The 13237-nt window shown below is 42.5% G+C and overlaps 1 protein-coding gene across 1 annotated transcript in view; it reads right to left on the reverse strand.

Annotated features, from left to right (window-relative positions):
• Nucleotides 1–6148: 6148 nt before the first annotated feature.
• LOC105489293 (galanin receptor 1) overlaps nucleotides 6149–13237 on the reverse strand; it is a 68591-nt gene continuing 61502 nt past the window's right edge. The window contains exon 3 of the mRNA XM_071085878.1: nucleotides 6149–9609. Coding sequence (XP_070941979.1) covers nucleotides 9292–9609 — 318 coding nt within the window. The 3' untranslated portion in view covers nucleotides 6149–9291. The remainder of the gene's footprint in view (nucleotides 9610–13237) is intronic.

Consider the following 13237-nt stretch of genomic DNA (forward strand, 5'->3'; position numbering starts at 1 on the left):
AGCATTTTAAGGAACAAATTTTATTTTCAATTGAAGAAAACTGGTTCCAGTTACAAAGGCCAATTATATTTCATGCAGAACACAGAGGTAGAATGATGGAGGATGACTAGATTTGGCATTAACTGAATTAATACAAACTCTTAGTTTTTGGCTTTTGGCTTTGTCAGCTTGCTGGCATTCATGCTAGATCTATAAATAATGAGATAAATTGTATGGCCAGCTCTCTAGAGAATAATTATAACAGCATCTGGTAAAAGAAGATCCACGTTCAGTACTGCTTTCATATCAGCATTTAAACAATCACATTGTATTAGTCCGTTTTCACATTGCTGATAAAGACATACCCGAGACTGGGCAATTTAGTAAAGAAAGTGGTTTAATTGACTTACGGTTCCACGTGGTGGGGGAAGCCTCACAATCACAGCAGAGAGTAAGGAGGAGCAAGTCACATCTTACATGGATGGCAGCAGGTAAAGAGAGAATGTACCAGTAGGGGAAATGCTAGATGCTTATAAAACCATCAGATCTCGTGAGAACTCACTATCATAAGAACGGATGGGAGAAACCGTCTCCATAATTCAATTATCTCCACCTGCCAGTCCTTAACACGTGAGGATTATTATAATTCAAGGTAAGATTTAGGTGGGGACACAGAGCCAAACCATATCACACATTATTAAAATTTTAAAATACAGTACACATAGATTTTTTTCCTTACTCATACTACTTATGTTATCAGGAGATAATTTAAAACCTTTAAGTACAGGGAAAGTTTATTTATCTCTTAGAGATAATGATGTAGTTAAAAATTAGCAGTCACATAGAAAGACATGCAAATATTTAAACACTGAGTTAAAACACTGGGTTCAAAACTTCACATCTAACAATTTTGAATCCTATTTTAACCCTTAATGTTTGAGAGAAACAAACTGAATGCATAGGTGCCCTTTTCCACCAAGCTATTTTATTTTATTCTTTTGAGGGGAAAGTTATAACAATCTCTGAAAGTCTTTCAAGTTATCAAACTCCTTCATGCTTTTGAAAACTTATGAATTTCTGTAGCTAGGGTAATGTAATAGTTAAACAGATATTTTATTGATCTGATCAATGTAAGCAATACAAATTCTGAATGATTTAAATTCCATGTACATAATTTTTTTCACAGAACCATAGAAGCTTAGACTTTAAAAGACCATCTGCTCAATTTGATTGGTTATCTGCTCTGAAAATGCAGATGCTATTTATTTTAAAAAGCCTGGACTCCACCTTCACCTTTAAACCAATTAAATCAGGTAGTAGATCTCACAAGGTGGTCTCTGGACCAGCTGCAAATCCTTGGGCCCCATCCCAAATCTACTGAATGAGAAATTCTGGAGATGTGGCCAACAATCTGTATTCAACAAGCTCTGCAGGTGATTCTGATGCCTGATAAAATATGAGACTCTCTGATCTAAGGTAAGGCCAAAGCATCACAGGTACTTTCAACTGCCCAGCTCATTCAAATGTGCAGCCAGTTCCCAACTCACTGACCTTTTCCAAATCCTTCTCGTATGCATGAGGATACCAAAGACAGAACTTCCAGTAGCAATGAAAAAACAGAATTCAGACCAAACCCTCAGTATCCTAATGTTCATTTTATCCTTTCTAGAATGATCCACAACTACTCTCCTCACTTAGGCAGATAGAACTGAAGAGAGTAAAAGATTTGTTCGATCGTACCCAACAAAACTTTGGATTTCTATACCTCTTTGCCAAATTTTGAGCCTCTATGTGCTATATGGCAATAAAATGTGACTCTTAGAAAACCAAAATATGAAAACTAACATTTACACATCCATTTCTGGCTTGTAAATATTTCTAAATTATAATCCAATTTTATTTCAATGGAATGATTAAGTTTGATTTTTTATTTTTTATTTTTATTTTTATTTATTTATTTATTTATTTTTGAGACAGAGTCTTGCTCTGTAGCCCGGGCTGGAGTGCAGTGGCCAGATCTCAGCTCACTGCAAGCTCCGCCTCCCGGGTTTACGCCATTCTCCTGCCTCAGCCTCCGGAGTAGCTGGGACTACAGGCGCCCGCCACCTCGCCCGGCTAGTTTTTTGTATTTTTTAGTAGAGACGGGGTTTCACCGTGTTAGCCAGGATGGTCTCGATCTCCTGACCTCGTGATCCGCCCGTCTCGGCCTCCCAAAGTGCTGGGATTACAGGCTTGAGCCACCGCGCCCGGCCAAGTTTGATTTTTTATACATGCTAGCCCTATTTTGAAAATATCTCAAATCTAGGAATCTGTGTATTCACTCAGTGTCTACCATGTAAAAGTTCCTCTGGGGCCCATGAGGCTGTGAAGAACACAGGGCACGCGCGCCTGAGGACACTACCGAAGCCTCTTCTGTAACCTCGCCCTGAGCCAGAACACTGAGACCTAGTTCTGAAGCTACACTGACATACCAGCAAATTCTCTCCAGAAGGAAAATGATATGCTTTCCGTTTTTAAAAAACACTCTCATCGTCAAAGCTAGGTGACCCTGACACAATGTTCCCAAACAGCATTTGTGCACCCTGTTTCCTTTCTTTCCAACAAAATGGGCAGATTTCCACTGAAGAACAAACAGCACACGTAGTCTCACTTCCACCCCCACTCTTCTGTTTTCTTGGATCTTTGCTCTTTCTCAATGGAGACTTTGTATAACCAGTGACCACAATGGCAAGTCACATAGCAAGACACCTGTCTATCATGCTGGTCATGTCTTTCACTCAGAGCTGTGTGCTGCCAAGTCCCCACCTATATTTGACCTTCACACATGAACTCTAGACCAGGAATGACGGAAACTCCGTTCACCTGCGCAAATCTCCTTACAGGAGCAGATGCAGTTCCCGGCCAGAGTAAGTCCGAGGGAGGCACACCCGTCACAACTCCACCCAGCATGCCCAGGCCCAGAGAGCTTCCTGCAGCAGGAGTCAAGTCCCAGCTTCGGAAATCCTCTCACTGAGCGGACGGACAAGTCTCATCTGCTGAGTCATAGCATCTCAGAAGTAACTGCACCCCAGACACCCACAGGGAATGAGTTCTCAGAGACGCAGCCCCCGCTGGATCCAGAACCCCACGCAAGGCCCTCAGGAGGCCACAAGCCAACTGACCTGTGCTACAACCAATGTTATGGAGGAACTGCTCACATGATCTGTTACAAAAGTTACTTGCTCACGAAGCTTGAGTTTCTGTTAGACAGAAAAGTATTGACAGGATAGCCAGGAAAAAAAGTCCTAAGTCGAAACAAAATAATGAGGATATAGAAGTCTTGGGCCAAGCCACTTTGTGAACCCCTCAACATTCACAGAAATTGGAAGATCCCAAGTGTAGAAATATGACCAACTTTAAGAAAAGACTAGGGAAGAATAAAAACAGATGTGTATGAGTAATAAAAAGACTGAATGAAGGCGTAATCAGAAAGCCAACACAAATAAAGGATGATAGATTTTTTGGATTAGTTGTTCTCTAATGATTCTCAACAAATTATTACACAGACATCCAAAGGCCAATGGAGGTAAGAATCACCTGGCTGAGAAGGAGAGGAGGAGCTGGGAGCCTGCTTCTGCCATCAGCTTCATTTCTCCACCCTCCCGCCATAATCAACAGTCCCCAGACGTCTCCAGAAGCCCCAGCGCTACAAGATGCAGGCTCTAAGAACCAATCAGAAATGATGCTCTGTGATTCCTCCAACAAGACAGTGAACCCTTAGATACCTGACACAAGTCCATTATATAGTGAAGGCCTTACACGTACCCCATTGCAGCAGTCCTAGGGGAACGCCACTCACACAGTGCAGGCCACACAAACATAAATGGGGCCCTGAGAGCTTTGCCTGCAGGGCCTGGGTGGCGCCCGGTGATCTGCCCTTCACTCAGCTTTTGGACGTCTGCCTGCTTTGGTGCTCCCCATACTGGAAAAGTTCTACGTTGGGCCCAGGTCATTCTTCATTAGCACCAGCCACAGCACCATCTGCATTTTCCCCATGATGTGACATGTTAGCTAGATTGCCCAAAAACAAGCTCAATTAGCCAGCAAAAAGAAGAGCTTCATAGATCACAATGCTCTCTAGAATAATGACACATAAATAGTTCCAGTGTTCATAATCAATATCCAATATTTTGGAATACAGTACTGTGGTATATGGTGTCCCAGAGGAAACCCACAGCAGGCCCCAAAATTCATCCCAGTTCATGGGTTACCATACTGATCTCCACTACCTGAGAGTCAAGAATTTAAACAGTGGAGCTCAGTTCCAGTCTATTCCACCAGCAAGGGATCTTTTCTTCACTGTGCCTTCCCTAATTGCAGAGAATTCGGAGCTACACAACGTGGCCTGAGAAATCTGGTCTCCGGCAGAAAGGGAGAGGCTTTCTATCCAACAGTGCCAACAAAATCTTGAGCTAACAGTTCAGCTCTTCAAGCAATTGCCTGAATATGGCAAATGAAGCCAATATTGAAAAGATGCAAGAGAAAATTCAGCGGAGGTTATTTCCAATGAATACAAAGATAAGACCCTCACTGGCCGCCTTCCCTTCTTTTTTCCTTTTTTTTTTTTTAATTTTTATTTTTTCGAGACAGAGTTTCACTCTTGTTGCCCAGGCTGGAGTGCAATGGCGCAATGTAGGCTCATCACAACCTCCGCCTCCCAGGTTCAAGCAATTCTCCTGCCTCAGCCTCCTGAGTAGCTGGGATCACAGGTGCCTGCCACCACACTGGCTAATTTTTGCATTTTTAGTAGAGACGGGATTTCTCCGTGTTGGTCAGGCTGGTCTTGAACTCCCGACCTCAGGTGATCCACCCGCCTGGGCCTCCCAAAGTGCTGGGATTACAGGCGTAAGCCACACATCCAGCCCCACCTTCCCCTCTTATTCATCATTCACGATGATGGCCTCTCCCACTATTTCTGCACCTAGAACAAAATACAAGCATCATCCAATGCGGGAACAGGGCCTATGGGGAGGGATGGGGAGCATCTGCCAGTGAGTCAGCACTGTGAGTAGCACCAGGCACCACAGAGAAGCAAAAGCCAGGACCTGCCAAGTCGTGTGAGGGTCAAACAGACATGCTGCCCTCAGAACCCCGGGATGGCAGCTAAAGTAAAACACGTGAATGTGAGGGAACCTGCTACACGAGGAAAAGAAACCACCATCTATTATCCACAGCACTTTCACAAGCTGATGAACAAAACATCCTGCTAATGCATTACAATACACGATACACTCTCCTTAGACACCTCTGCCTTATGCAGATACAGCCCCCATTAAAGATGTCTTAAGCATTTGAAATTCTTCCTCAGGCTCAACTTTTCCACTTTTAAAAGAGAACATATTAAAATATGGTTAAATAAAATCACATATAATTACCATTTCATAATGTTTTTCTTTCCAGGTCAACATGTAACTATCTGAATTTTAAACCACCTACTTGTTCTTACTACATATAGCTGTTAAAATAAGTCAATAATTAAACAAGTCATTAACATCTACTTGAGAAATAGCCTTACATGCAACATCTTTAATGGCCAAGAAGAACATGATTACCTTTAATAGAAACCCACTTACAAATTTAAGACATGGAAAATATGTGCAACAGTATAGATTAAATTTACAAATTATAGACAGTAACTTTCCAGAGGACGTAGCCACATTTGATGCATTTCCCCAATTAGTATCTATGTAGTTTACATACATGTATTTGATAAATCATTGAAAGCAAGAACATGAAGAAGCTGCACAATAGGTTATTTTCCTCAATGTAATGCTGCTTTAGCATGAGCAGTTTAGTGTTTACAGATATCCATGGCCATGATTGCAAAGGAAAGGGGTGCTCAGGTAAGCTGTCCTCTCCTGCTGAGATCTTGGGTCTCAGTTAACATATGAGAATGATCGCTGCACTGCCTCAATCTGTGAGAATGCAGAAATGCAGTATGATTTTGAGTTGAGCCACAAGAAGTTCTGAGCCTTGCATGACTCATGCACTTCCTCAAGCATCTCTCCTCCCCACTCTGATTTGTTTTATCTGGGCCAAAGGAGGAATTTTTCTGTGGTAAATATTATCGAGAGGAAATCTGGATAGAAGACAGTTAGGATAAAAAAGATAAAAGCACAGGAGATTGGGATGGTGCAGGAAATGGTTTTACTCCCAATGTGTAAAATAAAACAATTTAGTTAAAAGCAAAAGTAATTTACCTAAAGTATTCAGAAATGGTTTTACTCCCAATGTGTAAAATAAAACAATTTAGTTAAAAGCAAAACTAATTTACCTAAAGTATTCAGAAAATGGTCTCAGTCCCCCATATGAGCACATACCTGGTCGGAAGAGCACACAACACAGAGAATCTGTGTCCTGTCTCCAGGATATAGGACAAGAAAGTGTTTCCATCCACATCACTGTATTCATCAGCAGGACACTGAAATTGTTGCTTATGCGTGTGAAACAGCAAGCATTTCAGCCACGAAATATCCCAGAGCCTGTCTCCTTACGTGAAAGCAAAAAGCCTAGGGAAATAACAGCTGCCTTGGGGCACTGAGACAACCAAATCTGTGTAGAAAGCATCGATTTTCTTTGAAGTAAACTGAAAATGTGGGTTTCAAGCAGCCTGACTTCAAAGGCACACGCAATATTTCTCCCTCAATCTGATGCTGGGAGAAAAAGTGTGTCCTTGGGAAGCTGTCTTTATTTAGCGATGGAAAAGAAGGTGCTTCAGAATTGGTCATTATATGTGAGGGAAAAGTCTAGCTAGGAAGCAGATGCTTGGCAAATGCAATACACTCCTGTACTTCTCTGGATAATTTCACACTGTTTACGAGTTCTTCTGGAACTCTTTATTCAGAAAACTTTGTACAGGTTTAGATCTTTGCAGAAGATGTCATTGTCCCTATCAAAATTTGTTTTAGAAGTAGACCCAGCTGAGACTCTGAGTAAGAGGAATTGATTAGAATGACAAGATGCAGGAAGTTTAGCCTATCTAACTGTAAAATGCAACAATGAGCATTTACATTTAGCAAAGCAGGGGGTGCCTCAAGCTTCCCTCACGCCAGCAGCATCTGGGAAGGACAAAAGGCACAGCACGTTTTCAGCATACCTCTAGAAAATAGCAACAATGGCTACAGCATTTTAAAAAACACTTCCATTTATGTGCTTACAGATCAGAAGGAGAAAACAAAGAAATAGCCATGGTGCAAGAAATCATTTCCATTCATGCAAATTCAAATGCAACCAGAGCGCACTTCTTTGCACAATTTTGTGAATTCACACCCAAAGAAGTTGTTCTGGAGTTTGCAACAACAGCTTCAAGTTCCACAAATCACATGAGGTATCATTGTCAGGATAAAATTTTTCTGCTCCTATATATTTGAATAAAGTGCAAAAACATTCGATGCAAAGGACTTATTCTTTAAGACTCTCACTTACACATAAACACAATTTCTTTCTCTGGTCAATAAACATAAAAATATATCACTTCGAAATCTTTCTAACATTTTTCTTTCCTTTTATCCAGAGAGTTATTAATAACGTCGCAAATATAAACACTGGTCACTGAAATATGATTAGTGAAAGTAAGTGAACCAGCTAAAAAAGTTAAAAAGTTAGCATGCCAAAGGCTTATGTGAAGTTTGTATTTTTAATTTGATGTTTCATGTGGCATGCTGATTTGGCACAGATGTACACTACACTTTTTTTTTTTTTTTTTTTTTTAGACAGAGTCTTGCTGTGTCGTCCAGGCTCGAGTGCAGTGGTGCAGTCTTAGCTGACTGCATCCTGGACCCCCTGGGCTCAGGTGATCCCCCACATCAGCCTCTAGAGTAGCTGAAACTACAGGCATGCGCCACCACACCCAGCTAATTTTTATATTTTTAGTTGAGACCGAGTTTTGCCATGTTGCCCACGCTGGTCTCAAACTCCTGAGCTCAAGCACTCCACCCAGCTGGACCTCCCAAAGTGCTGGAACTGCAGGCATGAGCCACTGTGCCTAGCCAAATCCTTTTTAGCAAACAAACAAACAAAAATTCTTGCTTTTGCTTCCTCCTAAAACATATCAAAGTCTTACAGTCTGAAAAGTACTTTTCCGATACAAGATAATTTAATATTTTCATGCCATTTTCTCATTGTAAACACACATCAATATAAAATTGTTATGAAAACTACATTTGAAATTCAAGTGGTGATAGTTTTAACCCCAAGTTAACATTTTTAGAGGAAATAGTATTTGGTGGAAATGTGCATTAAACATTATTACAAATGTGATGAAAACACATGCATTTGTACAAGATAGGACACCCCAGGTATATTCAGTCCCATGGTTTTTTTGAATGTCATCTAAATCAAACATGAAATATGCTTTATCGATAGGCATGACCATTACTTCATGTGACTTACCGAATTCTGTCTAGTCTTTGGTCCCATAGAAATTATTATCTACAGCAGCCTCACTGTTTTTTTTTTTTTTTTTTTTTTTTTAATCTCTCTTTTTAGTAGGTTCCATTCAAGGCAAAATGAAAACTTTTGTCAAGTACTTACACAAAATTTCAAAACCCAAAAAATTTCTGTTTTGTTAACTCTATAAAGCCTAATTTCACAGGATAAATTTGAATCAACAGTGCCTACTACTGCACCCCAGGTCATCACCACAACCCTGAATTGACTCCTGAGATAAACCGACTGTATCTCATGACGACAGGCTTCCAAAGCTCTGTACACTAGCTACAATTGGAAGCAAACGCCATCTGTGCAAACAGACTTCAGAAAGCCTTCTTTCCACTTCATAGATGTGTCTATGCAAATGGCCAAAAATTCATCACTGTGTGTCCATGATCATATTTTAAAACACATAGTTCACAATATTACTTCTCTTAAAGACTTAAAGCTTAAATTTTTTTCTAAATAAATTTGGTTTAAAATGGAGACTGCAAATATTCCTGACCATATTGACGGGCCAGTTCTCAATCTATGAAGAGTTGAACATATCTATGGAATTCTACTCAGCTTCCATTTCTGAAGAGGAACAAAACTATGCAGCATTGTCTTTTGTTTCTGAAACGTCATTTAGAACTAAAATAAAATTGAAAAATAATTCTCACTAGACCTAGGAATTTCCTAAATGGATCAAAGTACTTTTTAACACAGGTGGGATTTAATTAAAATGACTTGAACTGTTGTTAAGATAACAAGGAGCAGCATTGCTCACCAGCTCACTCTGTTTCTGTGCCTGGTCCACTTATATGGAAACTCAACCATAAGGATACTCTCATACATCTTTTATCACACATGAGTACAATTGGTTGATGGTGGGGTGTCTATTCGACTTTTATTTTCTTTATTATCACTCAGATGTGAATCTTTGCGAATGCGACACTTGAACACTTGCTTATAGGCCTTCCTGAAATTTTCAGAGAGAAAGGCGTATATGATAGGATTCACGGAGGAATTGCTGTACGCCAGGCAGTGGGCGGTGATTCTGAAGAGGAAGGAAGCCGGGGTCAGCGGGAAAACTCCAAACTCAGCCCAGAGATGGATGATGTGGTGCGGCAGCCAGGAGATTCCAAACACCACGACCACCACCAGAACGGTCTGCGCAGTCTGGAAAGGAGGAGGAGGCGGAGGCGGTGGAGGAGGAGGGAGAAGGAGGGGGAGGAGGAGAGGGGAAGGAGGGGGGAAGGAGGGGGAGGAGGAGGAGGAGGGGAAAGGAGGAGGAGGAAGAGAAGGAGGGGAAGGAGGGGGAGGACGAGGAGGGGGAAGGAGGAGGCGGAAGAGAAGGAGGAGGAGGGGGGAGGAGGAGGAGGAGGGGGGATGAGGAGAAGGAAGAGGAGGCGGCCACGGTGGCAAGGGAGAAGAAGGAGGGAAATTCATTGATTACAACAGAAAAAGAATCCAGCATTTTAAAATACATCCTAAGCTAATTTTATGTATATTTTCATGAGATCAAAAATGGATACTACATCTGTTTTAAGTGTTAACCCTCACTCCCCATAATACTTTTGTTCATAACTTCTCCAAGACCTGTCATTACCTTCCATAGTAATAATTTTGTGATATGTGTGAAATGCATTATAGGAAGAATGCTTCGAGTCATGGAACTAGAAAAGTACAAAGATTAGAGACTGTAACTTTTAAACCAGCAAAACTGTTCAAGCATGCTACTCACGCAGCTGTATCACCAGCAATGCATTGCAGAGGAGTGCTGGACTTTGCTCCAAGTAGTCACCTCTATGAGCAAGAGTATAGGTGTTTATTTCTCCTCATTAAACTTTGGCAAATTCAAGGCCAAATTAATTGATGCACCGATGTGTTTCATTTCAGTTTCAGTGTATGGACCAAATTAGTCCCTTTTGCTTTCTTTCATTTTAACTCTTTCTTTGCTGCTCCTAAATCAGAAATACTTAGAAATCAGAGGTAGGGTCTTTGTGTTTCTTTCGTGATTTCTACTGAGCAAATGGTAGGAGGAAGTCATCCCTATTAGGGACCTCAACAGGAGAGGACATCAACCTCCTATGCTCTACAAGCATATGCCTGTATGCATGGCCACGGCCTCCTCGACTGGCCACAAACCTATGGGACTGGAATTAAGCCTTAGGGCAACCTCGCCTGTTCCACACATGTTGAAAGACAAGAGCTAGGTGGCTTAGTCTGTGATTAATTGAAAACTCTATGTCTCTGGATTCAAAGAAACGACAATGATCTATTTTATTAAAATGCTTTCATTACAAGGTGTCTTAATATTTTTTAAACTATAAAATAAAAAGCAATCAGTTGGTTCCCTCTCAAACAGATTGTTCTTTAACAAGTGCAGCTGAAAACCCACACACAACCTCTAGTGTCTCGATGGTCACAACAGAGCCGTCGAAACTAGTGGACCAATGACGGGACCACAAGCATTATTTCACCGAATCCCCTTTACAGCTCTATGAAGCAGACGCTCTCATGGCCCACAGATTGTAGATAAGGAAACTGAGACTCAGGAGGGGAAAAGCAAACGTCCAGTGTCTCACAGCTGAATGCAAAGCTGGGGCTGGCAGCCAGGCGGACATGCTCCCCAGCCCATGCGCTCTGCAGCTGGGGTGCAGGGAAAACTCCGGTCATCACAAGCCACATTTCCCTCTCTGCTCACAACAGGGCTGCTTCTCAAAAAGCATCGTGCTAGCTGGGTGGGCAATAAAGGCCCCCATGAGACAACCTCCATCTCAGTTCCCCGGCGTGAAGGCACGGAGCGCTTCCCCAGCCTCCTCTGTTCGGCGACTTCAGCTCTCTGTTCACTTTATCAGCAAGTTTACTTCTCGTAGGAAAAAAGGAACATTAAGTGCGTAAGAGGTGCGCCTTTCAGCCTCTTTTCCAAAGGTGTGGACTCAAGGAACCTCCTTCTCTCAGACACAGTCCAGGCTGTAGTATTTTAGAGCATGCTCGGACATGGGGAGGGGAAGCATCAGAGTGTGAGCTGGCAGCAATCCCATTGATATGGTTTGGCTGTGACCCCACCCAGATCTCACCTTGAATTGTCATTCCCATAATCTCCGCATGTCATGGGAGGGACCTGGAGAGGTAATTGAATCATGGGGGCAGTGATCCTCATGCTGTTTTCGTGATAGTGAGTTCTCGTGAGATCTGGTTTTATAAGGGGTTTCCCCCGACCCTTCGCTCTCATTCTTCTCCTTCCTGCTGTCATGTGAAGACGGACGTGTTTGCTTCCCTTTCTGCTATGACTGTAAGGAGGCCTCCCCATCCCTGTGTAACTGTGAGTCAATTAAACTTCTTTCCTTTATAAATTACCCAGTCTTGAGTATATCTCTATTAGTGGTATGAGAATGAACTAATACAGTACATTGGTACTGCAGAGACTGGGGCACTGCTGTAAAGATACCCCAAAATGTGGAAGCGACTTTGGAACTGGGTAATAGGCAGAGGTTGGAACAGTTTGGATGGCTCAGAAGAAGACAGGAAAATGTTGGAAAGTTTGAAACTCCCTAGAGCCTTGGGGTGCTGAGAAGACAGGAAGATGTGGGAAAGTTTGGAACTTCCTAGAAACTGTTGAATGGCTTTGACTAAAATGGTGATAGTGACATGGACAATGAAGTCCAGGCTGAGGTAGTCTCAGATGGAGACCAGAAACTTCTTGGGAACTGGAGTAAAGGTCACTCTTGCTATGCTTTAGCAAAGAGACTGGTGGCATTTTGCCCTTGCCCTAGAGATCTGTGGAACTTTGCACTTGAGAGAGATGGTTTGGAATTGGAATTTATGTTTACAAGGGAAGCAAAGCATAAAAGTTTGGAAAATTTGCAGCCTGATCATGCAATAGAAAAGAAAAACCCATTTTTGGAGGAGAAATTCAAGCAGGCTGCAGAAATTTGCATAAGTAATGAAAAGCCAAATGTTAATCACCAAGACAATGGGGAAAATGTTTCCAGGGCACATCAGAGGTCTTCATGGCAGCCTTTCCCATCACACACCCAGAGGCCTACGAGGAAAAAGGGTTTCATGTCCAAGCCCAGGGCCTTGCTGCTTTGTGCAGTCTTGGGGCTTGGTGTCCTGTGTCCCAGCTTTGGCTAAAAGGGTCAACATATAGCTCAGGCCATTGCTTCAGCAGGTGTAAGCCCCAAGCCTTGGCAGCTTACCCATGAGGCTGGGCCTGCAGGTGCACAGAAGTCAAGAATTGAGGTTGGGGAACTTCCGTCTAGATTTCAGAGGATGTATGGAAATGCTTGGATGCCCGGGTACAAGTCTGCTGCAGGGGCAAAGTCCTTAGGGATAACCTCTGGTAGGGCAATGCAGAATGGAAATACGGGGTCAGAGCCCCCACACAGACTCCCCACTGAGTCATTACCTAGTGGATCTGTGAGAAGAGGGCCACCATCCTCCAGACCCCGGAATGGTAGATCCATCAAAAGCTTGCACCCTGCACCTGGAAAAGCCATAGACACTCAACATCAGCCATGAAGGCAGCCTGGAAGGGGGCTATACCCTGCAAAGCCACAGGGGAGGAGCTGCCCACAGCCATGGGAGCCCACCTCTTGTATCAGTGTGACCTGGATGTGAAACATGGAGTCAAAGGAGATCACTTTGGAGTTTTAAGATTTGGCTGCTCCACTGGATTTCAGACTTGCATGGGGCCTGTAGCCCCTTTGTTTTGCCAATTTCTCCTATTTGGAATGGGTGTATTTCCCCAATGCCTGTACCCCCATTGTATCTAGGAAGTATAATAGGTACTTGCTTTTGA

The sequence above is a fragment of the Macaca nemestrina genome, chromosome 19, assembly GCF_043159975.1.
Source record: "Macaca nemestrina isolate mMacNem1 chromosome 19, mMacNem.hap1, whole genome shotgun sequence".
NCBI lineage: Eukaryota > Metazoa > Chordata > Mammalia > Primates > Cercopithecidae > Macaca > Macaca nemestrina.